Here is a 22530-nt window from a genome sequence, read left to right as displayed (position 1 = left end):
CCGACCTCTGGCTACCCAACCCACAGGGTATGAGGGTAACGTGTCCTTGGCCACGCAGAGGATTGGAAGGTTGAAGGTAGGCGGGTAAAGACGCGGCTGGAAGCACCCATCTGTGTCTACGGAAGGGAGACTGGGGGTTGACGAGGGGCCATAAAAGGGCCAAGGGACCTTGCCGTACCTTTGCTATCCTTGAAGCGCTCCAGCGTGGAGTCAGACTTGCTTCCGAAGAGACAGGTGCCATCATAGGGCATGTCCATTGAGCATTGCTTGGACATCCGAGAAAGTCAGTTCTTAGCCAGGGGAGGAGCCATTACGCCCCCGATGAAGAAATCGCTCTGCCCAGCGAGTCTGTTGTGTCCAGCCCACTACGAATCGTGAAGAACAAGTTACTTAGCTTCGGTAACGCTTTTTCTGGTAGATACAATATCTGCCTGTGGATTCCTCACTGTGTGAATATCCCCCCTGCATCAGCAACACTCGGAAATTCTTTTCATAGCTTCGCGCCGACGTGGACTTGGACGTCATAGAGGCACGGCATTGCACGCGACTCCGCTGAAGTCACCGACGCCTATAATAGGCCCACGCCGGCGTGATGACATCAGTTCCACCCTTTTTTCCGTGCCTTCGAGGCACAAGGACGGACCAATGACAATAGATATATACATAGTATACACAGTATACAATAGCCAAGGTAAAACACACAGTGCAAAGTAAATATAAGAAAACATTTGAAATAAAACATTTTCCTTGACCATAAAATATTTACAACACAGATACCCTGGTAAAGAAGAGCAGACAACGGGGAGGCGGGTGGGTCAGTGAGGAATCCACAGGCAGATATTGTATCTACCAGAAAAAGCGTTACCGAAGGTAAATAACTTGTTCTTCTGATAGATAAATCTGCCGTGTGGATTCCTCACCTTGTGAATAGAGTCCCACAGCAGTCCCCACTCCCGGAGGAGGGTGTCCACTCTTCTAGACCAGGACCAGGAAATCCTGAAGAACAGAGCGTGCAAAGTGACCGTCCCTCCTCACCTCGGAATCCAAAGTGTGGAGGGAAGACCAAGTTGCCGCCCTACAAATGTCCTCTACAGGAACACCTCTAGCCAATGCAGAGGTTGAAGATTTAGCTCTTGTAGAATGAGCCCTTATACCCTTCTGGAGGTTCCTTACCGGCCAAAGAGTAGCAGATCTTTATACAGAGGACGATCCATCTTGACAAAGTTCTTTTATGGACCGCTCTTCATCTCTTGCAGCCAGGAAAGCCAATGAAGAGCTGGTCATCCAATCGACAGTCTTTAGATCTGTCCAGGTAAAAAGACACCGCCCTCTTGGGGTCCAGACGGTGTAATCTCTCCTTCTTGGAAGGGTGTGGGCGAGGATAAAGGGTAGGAAGGGTAACAGATTGACCAAGGTGGAAAGGAGTCACCACCTTAGGCAGAAAAGCAGCCCTGGTCCTATGAACCATTCGATCAGCATGAATGGTTAAGAAAGGGGGCTTTGAACTAAGAGCTTGAAGCTCACTTACCCTCCTTGCCGAGGTTATTGCAACGAGGAAGACTGTCTTAAGAGTCAAAAGCCTCATAGGACATTTGTGAAGAGGCTCAAAGGGAGCACCCATCAAAAAGGTCAAAACAAGATTTAAGTCCCACTGAGGCACAATAAAAGGAGTAGGAGGGAACTTATTCGTGAGGCCCTTCAAAAACCTTAAAACTACAGGAGATTTAAAAAGAGATGGCTGGTCAGGCAAGCAGAGAAATGCCGACAGCGCTGAAAGATAGCCCTTCACTGTGGCAACAGCAAGCCCCTGTTGCGCCAGAGAAAGGGCAAACTGGAGAACATCAGACAAATGGGCTATCAAAGGGTCTATAGATTTCTCCCCACACCAAGTGACAAATTTCGACCACCTATAAGAATAGATGGACTTAGTGGAGTCACGCCTGGCTGACAAGATGACATCCACCACGTCAGGCGGGAGAGAAAAAGAACTCAGGTTGCCCCGTTCAATCTCCAGGCATGAAGGTGTAAGGTCTGGAGGTGGGGGTGTAGAACCTGCCCCTCCATCTGGGAGAGGAGATCTGCCCTGTGAGGGAGACGGAGCAGCGGGTGAGAGGAGAGGTGGAGAAGGTCTGAGTACCACACCCTTCTTGGCCAATCCGGGGCGATCAATATAACTTGGGCCCGGTCTTGGCGAATTTTCCTCAGAACCCGAGTAATCGAAGGTATGGGAGGAAACACGTAAAGGAGTTGAGAGCCCCAACTCAACTGAAACGCGTCCCCCAAGGCTCCCTGCATTGGAAACTGGGGCTGCAGAATGACGGGCAGTGAGCTTTCTCGCGAGTGGCGAACAGGTCCACCTGAGGAGTCCCCCACATCCGAAAGACGTGACGAACCACCTCCGGGTGAAGCCTCCACTCGTGGTCGGCCGAGAACTGCCGACTGAGACTGTCCGCACGAACGTTCTGAACTCCGGCCAGATGATTTGCCATCAGACAAATCTGATGGTCCTTAACCCAGGACCAGAGACGCAGAGCCTCTCTGCAGAGACACTGCGACCCCACTCCTCCCTGCTTGTTGATGTACCACATCGCGGTCGTGTTGTCCGTCAGGACCTGAACCGACTGATAGCGAAGGGAAGGGAGGAAGGCCTTGAGCGCCAGACGTATCGCCCGCAACTCTAGAAGGTTGATATGAAGCAACCTTTCCTCTGGAGACCAAAGACCCTTGACCTCCAGGTCCCCCAGATGAGCACCCCACCCTAGAGTGGATGCATCCGTTATTACCGTGGCCACCGATGGAGGAAGTTGAAAAGGCTTTCCTTGCGACAGATTGCCTTACACGCTCCACCAAGACAGATCCGCTGCAGTTTCTCTGGAGAATAAAGGAATCATTTCCTGTATGTCGCGAATCCTTTGAGGAGGAGGGAATGCACGACATACAGTAGTGTCCAGTACCGCACCTATGAACAGGTTGCGCTGGGAGGGCACCAGGAGAGACTTGGGTACATTTATCGAAAAACCCAACCTGTGCAACAAACGAGTTGTCTCTTGCAGATGAAGGAGCACCTTCTCTGGCGACTCCGCTTTGATCAGCCAGTCGTCCAGATACGGGAATACAGGAATTCCCGACCTCCTGAGATGTGCTGCCATCACTGCCATCACCTTGGTGAAGACTCGAGGCGCAGTAGTAAGACCAAACGGAAGGACCGCAAACTGGTAGTGTTGCGACCCAACCGTAAAACGGAGATACTTTCTGTGCGACTTCAAGATGGGAATATGAAAATACGCATCCTGCAAGTCGATCGACACCATCCAGTCCTCTTCCAGCAGCGCTTGAAGAACCTGTGCAAGAGTGAGCATCTTGAACTTTTCCTGTTTCAGGTAAAGGTTCAAGATCCTGAGATCCAGGATTGGCCGAAGCCTGCCATCCTTATTGGGGATCAGAAAATACCAGGAGTAGCATCCCTGACCCCTGTCCTGCTCCGGAACACCCTCTATCGCACCCTTTCTGAACAGTGCCAGGACTTCTTCGTGCAGGAGAAGCAGGTGGTCCTCCGAACAAAAACCCTGGCAAGGAGGGTAATTTGGGGGAAAATCCCGAAAGGGAAGAGCATACCCATTCCCCACGAGATTGAGAACCCAAAGATCCGATGTTATCAATTGCCAATCTCGTAGGAAATGGGTAAGCCGACCCCCCACCGGTGCCACATGATCTGGAATGGCGGATCTAGGGCTGCTTTGCTGCGTTGGCAGGGGGCTGGGACGGGGAAGAAGAGGAAGAGGAGGAGATTTGACGGCCTCGAGAACGGGCTCTTTGTTTGCCCCTATAAAACCTGTACAGCGTGTTTTGCTGCTGCTGCGGCTGCGTAGACTTGTAGGATCTAAAGGAAGATCTGCTAAATCCTCTAGTACGCCTTCCAAAAGTGCCTCTCGTCTGAAGGCCCAACGACTTGGCTGTCGCCCTGCTGTCTTTAAAGCGTTCTAAAGCAGCATCTGCCTTTTTGCCAAACAAACCAGATCCGTCGAACGGGAGATCCAACAACGTAGATTGGACATCTGAAGAAAACCCACTCGACTTCAGCCACGCAGCTCTCCTCGTAGCTACAGAAGAGCCCATGACCCTTGCCACAAAGTCCGCCGTGTCCAACCCACTCTGAATCACTTGTCTTGCTGCAGCCTGAGTGTCAGAGATAACCTCCTGGAAGTCTGTTCTATCCTCCTCCGGCAACTTGGGTACCAACTGTTGTACAGTGTCCATAAGGGCATGAATATAACGCCCCATTAGGCAGGTCGCATTCGTGGACTTCAGCGCCATAATAGCGGAGGAGAACATCTTTTTAGAAGCCTGATCCTGCTTTCTCGACTCTTTTTCAGTTGGAACCCGAGGAAAAGTTCCTGTTGATCGTTTGGAACAGGCAGCCTGCACCACCAAACTCTCAGCTAGAGGATGAGTGGATAAAAATTCTGGGTCATCTGGAGCAGCCCTGTACCTTCTGGCAACAGCCCTAGACACAGCAGGAGCAGACAAGGGTTTCTTCCAAACCTCTAAAATAGGTTCTTTAATGGCATCATTAAAGGGTAGTAATGGTTCAGTCACCGATGATGGAGAGTGAAGGACCTCTGTGAGAAGATTTGATTTGAACTCAGCAGTAGGTAAAGCAATGTTCAACAAATTTGCAGCCTTCTTGATCACAACATGATAAGGAGCCACATCTTTAGAGGGTTCGTCTGTTACTGAAACCAAATCCCACTCAGGGGACAGTTCAAGGACACTGGCCACCGAAAGATCCTCAAAAGGGTCCTCAGGATCCTGTAGCTCACCCTCCTCCAAATACTCCTCACGATAGTTCTCTTCTTCCATCAGCCTCTGGGCTTCACGCCTCGACCTGTGCTTCACATTCGAAGCCGCCGGATCCACTGTCGACTCCGTCGAAGCCGGAGCCGGCACCGAGCTCGACGCCGGACGAGGAAGAATTCCACGACGTCGTTCGGGGTTCGGCATCAGAGATGATGGAATCGGCGTCGAAGGATTCGGCGTCGTCGACTTCGATGGCTTCGGAGTCGAAGGCCTCGCCGGCGTCGGAAAATGCCAATGCGGCGCCGAAGCCGGCATAAAGGGCGCAGGAGCATAGGTTTGGGGGACACCCAGACCAAATGCCATCGGACCCGTGGGACCAACAGGAACCCCAGAGGGGTACATAGCCCTGGAGTAAATACCATACATCGCATTTAGAAAATGCGTAGGATCCTGACCTGGAGCCGGGAAGGCTGGGTATGAACCCCCAGGCAGCTCTTGAGGGCGTGGAGTCGATACAACGTCGACCTCCTCTTCAGGCTGGTGCACCGGAGTCGACAGACCTTCGGGCAACGGAGCCTCTCCCTCTCCAACCATCTCCTCCTCACCTTGATCCTCCCGATCCGGAGAATGGGATGGAACCGGAGATGGATTCGTTGTCTGCTTCGGTGAACCTGGCGAATTCGTATGTGACGCCTCACCTCCGGCGGCTTGTTCTTCCGAAGCCGAAGACACCACTTCTTTCTCGACCAGCTTCACCTGCAACTTCGGCTTAGAACCCGAATCTTTCTTCGAAGATGTTGGGATTCATGAGACCTCTACTTATGCTTCTTTTTTGAAGATCTTGAAGCATGGGCCGAGGACGAACCCGAACGCGACCTCGAGTGAAATCTTGACCTCGAGCGTCGAGTCCGCGACCTCGATTTCTTCTCCTTATTTCCTTTAAGCTTTGCAACAATAAGCTTAGCTTCTCTCTCCCGGAGGGCCTTTGGAGTCATCTTCTAACAAGATCGGCAGTCTTCGACATCGTGGTCGGAGCTAAGACACCATAAACAACATTCATGCGGATCAGTAATTGACATGGTCTTGCCGCATTCTCCACAGGCTTTAAAACCGGTCTTCTTCGAAGACATGTCGAAAGAGGAGACAAAGAAACACCAACAATACAAAGTAACAAAGTTACTGTAAAAGCTACGGATGATCCCTAGAAAACCGTTAGCGTCGACGACGCGGAAAAAAGGGAACTTATGTCATCACGCCGGCGTGGGCCTATTATAGGCGTCGGTGACTTCAGCGGAGTCGCGTGCGATGCCGTGCCTCTGACGTCCAAGTCCATGTCGGCGCAAAGCTACGAAAAGAATTTCCAAATGTTGCTGACGCAGGGGGGATATTCACAAGGTGAGGAATCCACACGGCAGATGTATCTATCAGAACTGCGCTGCATGTCTCCCGTCAGACAGTTTCAGAAAGTATAGCCTGGGTCTTCTCCAAGACCATGGGCCTCACATGTGCACTGAATCTCACAAGGCATGTGAGTAACGGTCCATAAGGCACGTGATGTTCACAAATCACAGTGCCAAGTTGGTGGAAGAAATTTTTTTCTTTCATAAGGTGTCCAGCCTTTTGGATTCCCTATCCAGTGGAGTGGTAATGAATGTTACCACGAGAAATATGGCAACAGGTAGAAAGCACAATTGGTGTTCTTGCCTGAAACCAAACATTCAATTATTCACAGATGCCCTGTGCGACTGCTGAAGAGGAAACGGGGGGGTGGTAAAGTCTACTTATAGAAAAGGAAACCTCTCACAAAATTGTGTCATGCTTCATCAGCAACCTCTCCCTACCCTGGAAGGATAATACCTACAGGGCGAACTCAACCTCCTGTTGGACTCAGCGCAGGCGGAAGTACTTCGATAAAAGCTACTGGACAGTGTAGGGTGCTAGCTCAGTGAACTAAGAATACCTTCATGCATCCCAGCTACTTACCTTTATTAGTTGGTACATTAGGTAAGGTTAAAAATAGTTGTGCGGCAGTAATGCAAGAGCAATGACTAACACCGCCATAAAAATTAGGCCAACATATTTCTGCCCATCCTCAAAGCCCTTACGGGTCTGGGGCATTCATCAGGGCCAGAGATCCCTAACTCACTTTAGGGGCCTATTCCCATACTGTGTAAGGTGAAGAAAAAAATAGTGAAAAGATACAAAATTATCTTAAATGTGCTCAGGTTAGTTCTACCTGAAAGAGCACAGGAAGAAAGACCCAAGTGTGAGAATAATATATGGTAACAGTATTAATAGACCAAGGGACTACCTTTATTTGTTTATTTCAAAAGAAAGAAATGCAAAGTGGCATGCAAGTGACACGGCAAAGAAAATTCACCGCATTCAAAACGCGAGATGGAATGAGGCAGAACCACCCCAACCATTTCTGCAATACTAGCAAAAAGGAAGAGGGTACTTGCAACCAACAATTCCATTGTAAAAATAAACAGACGCCGGACAAGGGGGCGCTGTTGTAACCCTACCCAGAGAAATGTATATGGATGAACGCCTGAGACTTCCTAATGACACTAGAAATTACCAGCATCTTAACAAGGAATCCATTCTCTAGGTCTAGGAAGAAGTGGCTTTCCTTAAATCTAAATGCCATGAGAACAATTGGACCACTAAACATGAGGCTGAATTTTTGATACAGAAACAACTTAAGGTACCATACTTCTATGTTCTTCCTAAGGTCCACAAAAACAGGTAGCCCCCCCCCCCCCCCCCCCAATCCACCCCAACCTCCAGGTGGACCAACTGTTTCCGGCATTGGCTCTAATGCTTGAACCCCTATCACAATTTTGTGACTTTTTTCTTCTGGCCAATGGTAAAAAAGATGCCCACTTACCTACAACCGAAGACGTCCTTAACCTTATTAAGGATTTTGCCTTTGACGAAGGGAAGGAATTATTGATTAGCCTAGATGTGCAGTCCTAATAACCAACATCCACAGGATGCCACATTATCTGTTGTTGACAAACTTTTGAGTCACAATCATTGGGAATACTTAACCCCACAAGACTGTGTCCCAGATTTGCCACACTTGGCTATGACACAGAACTATTTTGAGCTTGAAGGGGAGTTCATTCTCCAGGCCCATAGGACTTTCATGGGAAGCACGTTCGCTCAGAATCTGGCTTGTCATTATGTTCACTCTTTTGAATCAGAGTTTATGCTACATGATTTGATTCCTTTAGGAGTAAGATCCAGTTATGGAAACGTTACATCAACAACGTCCTCCTCATTTGGACAGCACAAAGGAAGAAGCAAAAATATTAAGTGTTTGAATGCAGTAGATCCATTACTACGTTTTACTGCTACTATTGGAAGGAATGAGTTACCTTTCTTGGACCCCTTGATCAAGGTAAAAAAACGGTTACCTCACGACCGAGGTCTATTACAAACGTAATAATCTGCTTAGTTTTGAGAGCTTTCACCCAGGTGCACATAGGTAAAACCTCCCTGTAGGACAATATTTACATCTCAGACGCAACTGCTCGAAGGTCTCCGATTATAAGATACATGCAATGAAAAACTCAAAAAACCTGGCAGATAAAGAATATCAGCCCCCCCCGCCCACCATGTGATAAAAAGAGCCAGGAAAAGGGCTTTGGAGAATAGGGATCAGTTGCAGTCCACATATGAAGAAGAAGAGAACAAAAGATTGATATGTGTTACTACCTATAGCCCTTTATCAAACATATTCCAGAACGCTATTAACGCACAAGTTACTTACCTTTGGTAACGATATATCTGTAAGAAACATTAGTTCGTTATAGATTCCTTACCTTCGAATTACCCCCAGGCCCCAGCCTGGAATCCGAAAGATTTTTCGGCAGCAGTACCTCTGCGCGTCAGAAGGTGCAGCCGGTCGGCTCCGCAATCGTAGTCGGCGTCGTGGGCGCCGGGATGACGTTGCGGCAGCTACTTAGACGCTGCCCTCGCACGCTGGTGTCAGTTCTGTATACGACTTTCTGCACCAGAAACGCAGAGCCATGCAAGACACTGACCATTGATGCACAAAACTAGGGCCCTGAAAGGATGTCCTTAACCCTAGAAATCAGTTCGCAGAACGGGAGGATGGGTGGGGCGTTAAGGAATCTATAACTAACTAATGTTTCTTACAGATATATTGTTACCAAAGGTAACTTGTGCATCTGAAAGAAACACGTTAGTTATAGATTCCTTACCTTAGACCAGAACAGATACCCCACCAATACCAACCCCAGAGGTGGGTCTGCGAACCAAGATCACACGAGAAAGTCCTGGAGAACAGAACGGCCAAAGAAGCCATCTCTCCGGACTTGACTGTCAAGACAGTAGTGTTTCGTAAAAGTGTGCAACGAAGCCCATGTAGCTGCCTGACAGCGGTCATTCAGAGGAACGCTTCCTCCCAGAGCAGTGGTTGCTGCCGTCGCCCTGGTGAAATGGGCGCACAACCCCACTGGAGGCTCCTTCTTTGCCAAAGGATAGCAGGCTTTGATACACAAAATGACCCATTGGGAGATAGTTTCTTTGTGTACGGCTTCACCTTTCTTGGCGCCCACGTACCCAACAAAGAGCTGGTCATCCACCCGGAACTGTTTGGTGCAATCGAGGTAAAAGGAAAGCGCACGTTTTGGGTCCAGACGGTGGAGTCTCTCTTCCTCTTTCGAAGGAGTCAGAAAGAAGGTGGGCAAAGTGATGGTCTGCCCGATGTGAAAAGCAGTGACAACCTTGGGCAGGAAGGATGGACGAGTCCTGAGAACTACCTTGTCCAGATGGACAGGCAGGAAAGGAGGTTTAGCTGAAAGAGCCTGGAGCTCACTCACTCTTCAGGAAGAAGTGATGGCAACCAGGAGTGCAGTTTTAAGAGTTAAAAGCTTTAAGTCCCACGGAGGCATAACAAAAGGAATAGGAGGCAAGAGATGAGTTATGCCTTTCAAGAAACGATTGACAACCAGAGACATGAAAAGAGAAGGCTGATCTGGAAGCCGACGGAAGAAAGAGATGGCAGAAAGGTAGCTCCTGATAGTGCCCAGAGCAGAGCCCTGCTGAGCCAAAGAAAGGAGGAACAAGAGAACCTCAAAAAGAAGGGCAGAGAAGGGGATCCACAGCAGCCTTTGCTGTGCACCATGCCACAAATTTGTTCCACCGACAGGCGTATACAGTCTTAGTGGAGGGACACCTGGCTGCCAAGATAACATCGCAGACTTTGGGAGGCAGGTCAAACGACGTAAACTGCAGTCTCTCAATCTCCACGCAAGGAGGTGGAGGCTGGACAGGTTTGGGTGGAAAACCATCTCCTCCTGCTGTGACAGAAGATCCTCGTTCGTGAGCTACCATTGTAATTGAGGTGCAGAACTTCTACCTCTGGTAGAAGTTCAAGATGTTGCCGCTTGCACAGGTCCTGTCTGCCCTCGACCCGGAAGACTAGATGGTGGCGGTGGACTTGCAGGTCGCTAATTTCCACATCCCCGTCCCTCTGTCCGGTGAAGAGTAGTGCAGGTGTTCATGGAGCACCCCACCGCCATGTGGTACTACAGCAAACAATCTCAGCGCCGGATCCGGCATCGCCAGACGCCGGTACGGCTCCACATCAGAATGGGGGCCGGGGCCGATGCCGGCAGGGGGGCTGACCGGCGTCGAATGCGGTAGTGGTACTGGAAGAAGCGCCGCCAGTGGAGGAGTAATCAGGTCAACCGGCACCAATCCGGATCCAGGACCTGGATCCAAGGGGGATCTGCCGCGCCAGAGCCGTTGGCGGAGAAGGCTAGGCCCCCAACTGAGTCCATGGGGCCTGCAGGCACACCAGCGGGTTTGTGTAGCCCACAGATGGTATGCATCGCCTCGTAGAACCTACGAAGCTGGGCAGGAGTCGTTCCGGGTACCGGTAAGGGAGGGAAACGCAGAGTTGACTCTTCGGGCTCCGCAAGTGGAACCACGGAGGGGCACCAACTGCATCCCTCATCGGTTCGGCCGACCGACGAGAAGTAGAAGAGCTGCAATGCTTTTTCAACTTGTTCTTATGCTTTTACTTACCCGACCCAGAGTGCGAATACTTCTGTGACTTGGACGAATGGGGATGGCTCCGTGACCGGTTCTTCGACCTCCCTCGCGACCAGGACCTTGAACGGCACGGAGCCGACTCCCGGCGCTTATGCAGCTTTTGGGATCGCTCCCGCAAAGCCTTCGGCGCCATCGACCGGCAGTCAGTGAACGACTTGGGGTTGTGGTCGCGCTTCAGGCAAAAGAGGCACATGTGGTGCAGATCTGTCACCAACATCAGTCGGTTACTGGAACCGCATGCCTTGAAGCCAGGCATCCCTCGTGCACCAGGAGTCGATGGACTCAACTAAGAAGGCAACAAAGTCAAGAAAAAGCCAGTCAAACAGTGACTGGAGGTACTGCTCTCTCCAGATATGCGCTGGCTGAGCCGGAAAAAGAAAGAAAGGACGTCAGCGCGCGAGGGTGGCGTCTAAGCAGCTACCGCAACGTCAACCCGGTGACACGACCCCAACGACGACCGCGGAGCCGACAGACGCCACCTTCTGACGCGCACCGGTACTGCTGACGAAAAACTTTACGGATCCATTCTGATGCCTGGGGGTAATTCTAAGGTAAGGAATCTATAACTAACGTGTTTCTTTCAGATACGTTTTTTAAAGTAGAGAGTTCCATGCACAGAGCAGAATATTTAAATGAAACACTCCTGCTTTCAAAAAGGACAAGCAGTGAAAACTCTTCCTCTCATTAACTGTACAACTTTATATAATACATTACAAATAGAGTTGAGGAGTAGGACCAGGAAGGCAATGTAAGTCATTTTCAGCTTAGAGAGGCACTGTTAATACCACCACCACACTCCAAGAAAGTATGGTCAGGCCTAGAGCAGACAAAGAGTTCTTTCTAGTCCATAGGTAACAGTATTTGTGATTCTCACTAGAAAGTGATTTCAGCTTGGGGAAATGGGCAAAAATAGTAGAATCGCCGGTTATAGCCATTATAGCAATTATACAAGCTATGTTAACCTTCGACTAATGTCAGCATTCCACCCAGGTCTTTGAGACCATTACCACTTCAAAAGCCTCTTCAGGCTTGCTTGTGACCATTATCACATCTTCAAACTCTGAGGAAGGCGGAGGGGACTCATGGTAGGAGATTGCCTTCTCCTTTTACACGAAGGTGCACGATTGTAGGGGTGACTGTCTGTGGAAGATACCTCTGTGGCATTAGACATTATGGAGACAAAGGGACTGGTTCAAAAAAATGCCCACTATGCACCTAGTTATGTCCAGGCTGGGTTGCAGTCAAAGTTGTCATGGGTAATATCTCACAAAATTTGGAAGTTATCTTGGGCAGAGCCCTATTAAGGAATTCTGGTTAGCTGCCAGCTATTGTGCATTCAAGCAGCAGTAGCACCTCTGAACATGCGCTAGGGCTCAGTGCCTCTTTCCTGAAAGAAAAGTTCTTCAGTAAACCTTGCAAGGATGACTCCTTCCTGGTAGGTGGGAGAGTCAGACCTAGAAATCGTAGGTTATCCTTAGAGGGAATTGACATTTAAAATTTGTGTTACATCCAACAACGACTAAGAGAAAGCAACACCCCGAGGGTGGTGTACAGCACAGACTTTGAATCAAGAGTCACCAAATGCACATGCTGAAACTTAAAAGCGACTATGGGTGCAATCGTGGTAAGGAGAGAACTTTTTAAGTAAGGCTTCTTATGACAAAGATGGAGTGAGCATTGTGACTCTGGAACTTGTGGGTTCTTGTTGGGGCAAGAACGAATCTCAAATCATATGAAAGGTACCATAGTGTGTAAAGGAGAACCAAGGCCTGTTTATGAACCTCTTGCCAGATAAAGATTGTGTTCCCAATCATTCACTACTTTCATGTGAGTTCTTTCTTTATATTCACTGTTGATATTGAAAACTCAAGCACAGTTGTTACAAAATGGGTGAAGCTGCTCACTGGGCCAAGACCTACTTGATTTTGAGGCCTAATATAAAGTAGAGGAGGAAACATGTTAAATTATATATATATATATATATATATATATATATATATATATATATATATATATATATATATATATATATATATATATATATATATATATATATATATATATATATATATATATATTTTTTTTTTTTTTTAAAGAAGAGAAACCACTAGAACCCCTAATGTCTGCAACAGAGGGATTAGTTACAAGACTTGAAATGTCTCTAAATTGTATTTTGCATATGTCAAGCCAAATGACTTAGAGGAAAGTTGTGGTTCCAATAGGAGTAGTACTAAGCCTGTTCTTCTTCTTCACAGGCAACTTAATACTCAGTGGGCGCAATTTCTAAAGTCACCAAATTCTATTGATATAAAGACAAGCATCACATTCCAACTATCGTATTGAGCGCCCCTTTCAGTGGTCATTTGTGTCATTATGACGTGACTTTCTTGCATTTCCTGCAGCTCTTACAATCTGCTATCTAACCATAATCAAAATACCTACAAAGTAAATTATGAAAAAGAAATAAGCTAAATAAAATTTGAGTTTTAGTATCTCCTGAACATTGGGCTATGTGAGGGTTCGAATCCTGACATCTTGTCATTCAAAAGGAAGTGTAAGGGTTAGGGCATGACAACACCACTTATGGACTATGGTGTAACGCCTTAAGACAAACACTAATTTTAGTGATCTGGAATTTTAACTCTTATGAAACAGTCCAATATTAGTTGTACTATATCGCAAGGTGTATGGGAGAAAACGACTATACATTACTGTGCATCAGCCTTCAAGCGAGCCCTAATGTCATCAACAATGGAAAAAATAAGAATTATCCACCATTACACAATTTGATAAATGCAACAAACAAACCACAGAAAAAAGCATCCACAAGATTTGGGAACAGCTCCATAAACACCAAGCGCTGCAGTATTGTCATAGTAGCATTACCAAATGAAAGGAGAACGTTAGCTACACCAAGCGAGAAAGGTGCGCAGTATACACCTCAGCTACTAATCACGACTATTCATATCTTACTTTACATTGCATGGACAGCCAGTCCCAGCACATAGAAGAAGCAAGTAACAGGCAGTAGTGGAAAGCCAGTGGTCCAGAGTCAATACTTACATTCCCGCCACCAGGGACATGCTTTATATTGTCCTTGGAGCCACACTTGGACTGTACGTGGCTGTAGTTGACTTTTTTGGAGACTATCTGGACCTGGAGAGTCACAGAATAGAGAAAACGACACAAAGAAGGGGAAGCACGGTTAAAATGAGCACACATGGCAAGCTGCGAGAGAGAGAGACTGCTTTTAATATGTGAGGAAATAGAAAGGAAAAGGTTAATGTGACATCCAGGCTTGGATATAAATCAGGAGCAAAGATGGAAAAAGAGGGATGGACAAGGCACAATAAGCAGACATGGGAACGAAGACAACAGTTGTAGTGCAGATGGATCACAACTTGTGTATTGCCCCAAACATGATACAGCCCTATGTAGCTCTATGGGGTAGTTGTACAATAAGGATTCAAGCAACAAGTACATTATTTGGAGATTCTACCACAGCCCAGCTATAGTGAGGCACATGATCCATGGGGTTCATCATATGCACCATTTCTATGATTCTGTGTTAAAATATGCAAAAGCGTTTGAAGTCCTGTAATCTATCTTTATAACACAATTTTACAAGATTGACACAAATTTCCTATTGGAACAGTAACCCGCCACAGTTTGCACGATTAAAGTAATGCAGTCTTATTGGTTTGCTCAACAAAGATTCATCTATGCATGTCTTTTGACTGCCAGTCGGAACATCATCCATCATGTCTGCTAGTCCATGAAACCACAGCCCTGACATGCTACTCTCTTGATATTTCCACAAACTCTATGCATTAGTAGGATAATGTGTTCGCTAATGACTGCAGAAGAGGGTTAGTTCGGACTTGCACAAAGTCAAATATATAACTGAGAGCCGGATGAAATCAGACAAGGTACAATTTAAAACAAAGTTGTCCAATGCACTTTCTTTTGTCTGCTCCCAAGTCATCAGCCTCCTCTAATATCCCATTTGTCATAGTATAGATAAGTCCTTTGCTGTTTATAGCAGGTAATAAAGCACATCTCATGAACAAATGGTCTGCATGAACAGATGGTTTATTCTACCTCCAACAACCTTTTTTACTGATACATTGTTGAGAAATTTTGCAGTCCTAAGGCAGCTAGGAAGGAAAACTGGTCTTTGGACAAATGAGACAGCGGATGTGCACGTATTCAGTTTACAAAAGGGTCCAAGAATGGATGGCCATGAAGGCTATATTTTGAATATTAACAGGGAATACAATATTAAATAGTTTATTTTACATTGATTATACATACATTTACCTTTTCTGTACATCCTGAAAATCAAACATTGATCTTAAACCTACAATGGTTGTCCTTGGCAGTATGTTAGGTAGCAAATAGAAAAGGAGACTCATGAAGGTTTTTTTGTGCCTTCCATAGAAGCCTGTACATGTATCGTTTTTTAAGCTATACATCTACTATGTGGTGTGTGTGGGCATATGTGACCTGCCATAAGGGATTTGAGAGCGGAAAGCCAGTGACTTGTCAATCTTGTAGATCGATATCTTTGAGAAGCTTTCTGTCTATGGTGACTATAGGATAATTCTCGCATAATATCGCAGCATGCATCGGAGATTTCTCTCTGTGATAATAGCAGGAGGCACGTTCTTTGTGAGGGTGATGTGGAGTGTGTTAAGCAGTCAAAGTCATTACTGAATGTAAATCTCAGTACATATTCCCCAGTGGGAGTAGTCCCACTGTGTTATCCTTGCCCTGAACCTTAATTTCCTGTGTGCTATGCTCTATCTCAAGGGGTTGAATAGTGTGCTTGCCAAGTAGAGCAGTATGTGCAAGAGACAGAGTTCTTCTCTGATGCCATCTACTTTGCCATATTCCATGCACTTGCTTTATTAATGCATGGTGTTGCATGTGGGTGTTAATGCTAACACCTACAGTACAATTTAAAGGATTGTACATGTATGCAATATTAGGTGGTGATCCAGCATGTTGAAAGTGATGCTACAGATACCTTCCTTAAGCGGGCGTATGCTCCTTTGATTTGTACTCTTTAGGACTTGCAATGTTGATTTGTTTGATATGTGTGCTGTCAGTGTCCATTTACCCTCAATTAAAGCTAAGTGTTGAGTGATTTAGACATTGCTTGTGTTCATGTGTGGGTCTGCGCTACAGGTGTGACTCCATTTGGTCTATTTCTTAAATGCAATGATCGCTTGCTTAGGTGGGTGTGGTCATCAAAATATACAACTATGGGATCTGGACCACTGCTCATTTAGGTTAAGATGTGAAATCACAATCTATTGTCCTGCCGCTAAAGGTGTATATTGCGCTCCGTATACAAAGAAATATATATGGAAATATTAATGCAGTATCATTTCCGCATGGCGAGCCCGGCCCAGGAGGAAAGGCCTTTTTGAAATGTGTCAATTTCGGATGGATAAATATATAAAAGTATGCCCGGCAGCTGTAGTGCCCTGATGAAATTAGCAAATGGAGGCAAGGCAATCGGAGAAAGGTGGTGGCACCCATGGCTTATGGAAACATTGATGCAACTTACAGCTAGGGTGTGCAGGGTAGATTCCTCAGGACAGTGCCGTTCTTCTGGCAAGAGTATGTTTGAAGCATCAGTGACCGTGCCTTTAACAACTGGGATTTGGTTGCCACCACTTTTGGATGATCTGTGAAGAACGTCTATATCACCAAGCACAACATGAAATTTTTTCGTGAGGCTGGAGTGTGATAGGATGTGGCATATGAACACATAAGTGACACATTGTGAATGAAGGACTGGAGGCAGAAAGCAAGGTATTATGGCCAATGTAGTCGCCTACCAAAGTGGGATGAGTAATCGTTCGAACCAGTATTCTTTGACTGGTATCTGATTTAGTGTACTGCTCAGTATACTGCTCAGCTTAGTTATAAAAATGGAAGTGGTGGTGTTGGTTTATTCTGAAAAACTATCAATTGCGATTATGACCGCTTTGGCTTTAATTATTGTGACCACGTGAAAAAATTAAGTTCTTCTTCACTGTTCTTATGTTTTAAAATAATCTAGCAACTGATGAATGCGCATACCATGTGATTAAGATTGTTACTAGGGGAAGAACGGGGAGGAGCTACAATAGCAACCAAGATGGCCGCTTGAGTTCCCGGATCCGCCGACCTCCGTCTCCTGCCAGTAGATCCTGTCATATATCCTGAATTTGCGCCCTGCCTTCTTGTGTCTGAACTGGTCTGGATCGAAATGGTGCAATCCTGAGATTTCTGCCATTCCGGTGGAAAAAGATACGTCGTGTGGCACTTTGCGGCCTACACCAGCTTGAAAGCCGGGGTCTCGAGTACTGGCCCAGCCGGGCTGAAGTTGAACAACATCGGCCGTGGTTGTGTGACAGGGTCCGGTCAGCTGAGGTGGCAAGTTTTCTTTTGACCCGCTACGGACGGCGATTGGTGTGCTTGGTATACATTGAAAGAGGGGTGACGACACATAATTGCAGCAGCGGACCGGGGTTCCTGGCCCGGTGGCCCTGTTTTGGGAGCGGCCGGTGCTCGCCGGGTGGGGTTCTCCGCCTGCGGTAGCTGCGTCCGGACTATCATTGTCGCCAACGGAGTGTCCCCCTCTGCAGTCTTCCGTTCCGCATCCACTTGTTTTCCCCTCCGAGGGACCGGGCTCTCCGGAGCCGACACTATGATTGAGACAGAATGCTGTGTTGTGGAAGGAACCGGTAGTGTCCCGTCACTACTAACTGTGTTGGCAGCCATAGGGTCATTCCATGAGTGTATTGATGCACACCTACGCACAATGATAACTTGCTTGACTGTAATTGAGCGGACCGGACTGGACCCTGTTCCACTGCGGGAAGCGGAACTACTCGAGATGCCCTCGATGGCCACTTCGACGGGGGATCCAGACCCTGTGTTGTGGGAGGTGTCGGAGCCTTTGAACGGTGTTGTGTGTGAACGGAGAGAACACGAAGTGGTGACTGGATCGTGTGGCCTAAGACTACTGCTGTTTATTGATGGACTACCTGCTGCTCCCTCTTCCGGAACCCAAGGCTGGGGATTGCTGTCGGCCTGGGCCTGCGTTACTCCCGTGTGTGTCTAGGCCGCTAAGATGGCGGCCGCAACAACGCTGTGCATCCGTGAGGGCTAGGAGAGTCTCGGACCCTGGTGGAGTTATCGGCACTCTCCACCCGGTGCTACATCCTGGTTTTGACTATGTTCCGATCTTTTTATGTTTTGACTATCCTGCTGAAGCGGCTATTCGTCCGGAAGGGGTCTGCTCGAAGGGGAAATGGTTGAGATTGAGAGACTGAGTTTCACATCGAGTCTCGCTGGATACGGGGTTTGCGATGGTACTATCTATGGAAGGCAGGGCGGTATTTGAAGTTTCCCCTGTTACGCCACAAATTTACAGCTTATTACGTTTTTGATTTACTTCAGGGGATTCTTGGTTCGAGCGGGGGGAGCCGGGGATATGCTAGACGATGCCCTCCTCTGTTTCTTCCTTCTTTTAGGACTTAGTTAGCTGGGGGGACAGGCACGCTGCTAGTGGGTTGGGCTGTAGCCATCTGCAGGGGTGCGGGGTGGGGGGATGTTTTTTTTTGTTTTGTCTTTATTTTGTTTCTATGGCCTTCTCTTCTTTTCTTTCTTTCTTCTACGAGATGTGGGTGGATTATCCTGAGCTGCTCTGTTTCTCATATTCGGGTGTCATGTGTTCTGGCTATAATCATCCTGATTTTGCGGGTGGATGGGCCCTGAAGGTTTCAGCCTAGCCGGGTTGTGGATTGTTATGTCCTTACTCCTGCTACGTATTTGCTAGTGTTGACATCTCAGTCATCGTTTAATTGATATGTACCCCTTTAGTCTATTTGCCTGTTCACCTCCGCAATGTGCTCTGTTGTATGGTACCCGATGTATGTACTCACTCTCTTGTTTTTCTTCAAATAATAAAAATATATATATATATATATATATAAAAGATTGTTACTAGGTCAAAACGCATTATGCTGGCTACCTACTGCAATTAAAGATTCCAAGCCAGAATCGGATGGTGTGGCTCAATTGTACCCTCTGGAATGAGAGGGTGTTTACCTTTGGAAATGATCTATATACATCTATACACATACATACATATATATATATACAGATATACACACACACATATATATATATATATATATATATATATACACACACACACACAGACACATACTGCTATAATGTTTACATAAGGTACGGAAAAAAAAATGAACAAGTCTGAGTCAGGTAATTTCTCAAAGACCTGGTCCTATCTACGTTCTGAAAGGTTCTCTATGGTTTACAGATGAATGTAAGAAGGCTAATTTCCAGAATCTGACAAAAATATAGAAAACAAATGATAACACATAAGAGTGTATTCTAGGCACTACTATAACCATGACAAAGACAATTTAGAGTTCCTCAGCTAACAAACTAACCAGTGATGCATGCCGTAAGATAGCAACCAAGAACAATACCGCCCATACTACCATACTAATATTGGTGAATGTTATAATGTACTGAGACAGTGAGAACAATCAAACTCAACCTGATTCACTTGCTTCCAAACTGATAACAGTAGAAGCCTTCAAAATGTGATTGGACAAATCCATTATGCAATTAATGTGACTATGATAGCAAACCTCTATCAGTCTCAATGGATCAAAGATCTTTTGTGGATCAATGTTCGAATGATAAAATTAAGAAACAAAAACATTCTAACAAGTTACTTACCTTCGATAACCCCTGAACTGGTAAAGACTATCTAGCTGCAGATTCCTTACCTAAGAATTATCCCTAGGAGTCAGACTGGATTTGAAAAATATTTCAAGAGCAGTACCACTGCATGCCAGTAGTTGGCGTCGTTTGGCTCCACGTGGCATTGGCAGCGGTGCCCGCACTGAAAGTGATGTGCGCAGTGCCTATATATATATACACCTTCCTGGAGATGGGTCTGCAAATCAATTTCACACAAAAAAACAGGACTTTTTGGTGTGAAATTGATTTGCAGATCCAATAGGACCAAATGGGAAAAAATGTGTGTCTCGATGGACCGGACTGTGCACGCAGTATTGCTTAGTGAAAGTGTGCAGAGAGGCCCACGTTTCTTCCTGGCATATGTCCAGGACCGGAGCTCCAAATGCTAATACATTGGTCGCACCCTCTGCCCTAATGGAATGTAAATGCAGATTTTATTATACAGCATGATCCATCGAGAGATGGTATGTTCCTAACCAGTGTTCCCTTTCTTGGCCCCGACAAACACCATGAAGGGATGCATATATCCACCAGGAACGGTTTTGTGTGGTCAAAGTAGAAAGGCAAGGATCTTTTTGGGTCCAGCTGGTGGAGAGACCATTTTTCTTTTTGTTTTTTAAGAGGGAGGAGGCAGGGCGTAAAAGGTAGGTAAAGTGATGGAATGGCCTACATTGAATGGGGTGAGTACCTTCAACAAGAAGGAAGCTAGAGCCCAGGGGACCACATTGTCTGGGAAACACAAAATAGAAGGAGGCTGAGAAGACAGTGTCTGTAGCTCACCGACCCTGCTAGTAGTTGTCATTACTACCAGAAAGGCTGTCTTGATGGTGAGGAGCCTAGGAGAACAAAAATTAAGCAGCTCAAAGGAAGTGCACATTAAGAAAGTAGGAACTAAATAAAGGTCCCACTGAGGAACAATAAAGTGAGGTGGGGAAAACGTGCTACAGACCTTTGAGGAACCTCCTTGCAATAGGGGACTTTAAGAGAGAAGGCTGATTTGGCAGCTACAGAGATGGCAGATAAATAACCCTTCAAAGAACCCAATGCAAAGCCTTGCTGGGCCAGGTTTAGGATAAACAAAAGTCCCTGGGAGAAGGGATCAGATAAGAGATCAAAATGTTTCTCAGCATGCCATGCCACAAATTTATTCCAACAGCCTGCATATACCGTCTTGGTTGAAGGATGCTGAGCTGCCAAAATAACATCACAGACTTTGGGCAGAAGGTTGAAAGTTGTCAACTGTCCCAGCTAACTCTCCACGCATGAAGGCAGAGGGTTGACAGGGTCTGGTGTAAAACCCTCACCTGTTGATGCCACAGCAGGTTCTCCCAAAGGGCCCATGGCCATGTTCAACAGCTCAGGATACCCGAGTCTCAGAGCCCAGTCTGGAGCCACTAGGATAACTTGGGCCCAGTTGCTCCTGATCTTCTTGAGAACTCTGGGCAGGACTGGTATGGATGGAAAGGCGTACAGGAGGCCTGAGCTCCACTCGAGAGGCAAAGTGTCCCAGAGTGAGTGCTGCCTTGAAAGCTGAATGAATCGTTTTGGCCACCACAAGTGTGGAAGGGTATGCTCAGATGTGAGTCCCTTGCTCACTGCACCATCAGGATTCAAGCAAGCCGGGCCGAAGACGGCTGTAATGCCAGAAACCGGTCCCCGGAAGCTTGTTTCCTTTCCAGTAAAGAATTGGCTTGGTAGTTTGGTCTGCCCTGTTCCCATGATGCACTGGGCCAGGGTCAGACTAATTTGCATGTAGCCAGGTTCTGAGCTGGGATGGTGCAGTGAGCTAAAAAACGGTGATGGATCAAGCCCTGATTTTTTGACTGGGTAGAAGTGTTCTGCTTAATTCAGATACTCTGTCCATCACCACCCCCTTTATGAATCGCCTTGAAAGCTCCAGCGCACAAAAGTGCTGAAATTATGCACTCTCTATGGAGGCGATTATATCTAACAAAAATTCTCCACACGGCTGTAAGACCCTGCACCACTTCCAGATGGAGACACCATTTGGGATCCACTAGGATTTTTGGGCTGAGTTTGCCATCCTAGCATTCAGAGAGCCGGCCATCTGTTGAACCACCAGGGATATGCCCTGATGTTTCAGGATGTCCAGATGCACAAGGCCTCTTGACAAAGAGTCCATGACCCCACCCTGCCCTGTTTGTTGCAGTATCACATGGCGGTGTTGTCCGTGAACACCTGCACTAGCCTTCCCTTGATGGAGGGTAGAAAGTCTTTCAATGCCAGCCAGACCGCTCGCAGCTCCAACAGATTGATGTGGAGTCTGGATTCCACCATAGACCAGAGGCCTCTGATCTCCACCTCTCCCAGATGGTGGCCCCATCCCAGGAGTGACAGATCTGCCACTACTGTCAGATCTCATTGCAGATGAGAGAGGGGTCTGCTGCTAACACAATCGTGGTTCATTAACAACTACTGGAGTAGTTATACAGTGCCTTCAGAGATCTGGGCCATGTCTAAGATTCCCCTGAAGCCGAGCCCACTGGAAATTCAGGTTCCACTACAGAGCCGGCGTCACAACCAGGCTGCAGGAAGACATGAAGCCGAGCAGCCTCAGAGTCAGGTACTTCAAAACCCAGGATAGAGGCTAACACATTGGTATGATAGCCGGAATATCCTGGACTACCCATTTGTGAGGATACGCCAGAAACTGCACTGTGTCAAGAACAGCTCCAATGAAAGGGAGCATTTGAGAAGGAGTCAGGTGTGTCTTCTGCATGTTTATAGTGAAGGCTAGCAAGTGCAGGAGGTCCGTAGTAGACTGGCGATGGGAGAAGACTGCCTGGAACATGTCTGCTGTCAACAGCAGCTGTGGAGATCGGGGAAGAC

At 47.0% G+C, this 22530-nt stretch overlaps 1 protein-coding gene across 31 annotated transcripts in view; it reads right to left on the bottom strand.

The window, feature by feature from the left end:
* Window positions 1-22530, bottom strand: part of MAP4 (microtubule associated protein 4) — a 1839191-nt gene that overhangs the window by 236339 nt on the left and 1580322 nt on the right. For 26 of the 31 annotated variants that reach the window (XM_078662502.1, XM_078662520.1, XM_078662498.1 and 23 more), the window contains one exon: window positions 13951-14043. The exons of the other annotated variants lie outside the window; for them this stretch is intronic. In XM_078662502.1, the coding sequence (XP_078518628.1) occupies window positions 13951-14043 (93 nt within the window). The remainder of the gene's footprint in view (window positions 1-13950; window positions 14044-22530) is intronic. 31 annotated transcript variants of the gene reach the window in all.

This window comes from Lissotriton helveticus, chromosome 10 (assembly GCF_964261635.1).
Source record: "Lissotriton helveticus chromosome 10, aLisHel1.1, whole genome shotgun sequence".
In the NCBI taxonomy this organism is placed as follows: domain Eukaryota; kingdom Metazoa; phylum Chordata; class Amphibia; order Caudata; family Salamandridae; genus Lissotriton; species Lissotriton helveticus.
Note: the sequence above shows the minus strand (reverse complement) of the source record. Positions and strands in the feature narration are given on the sequence as shown.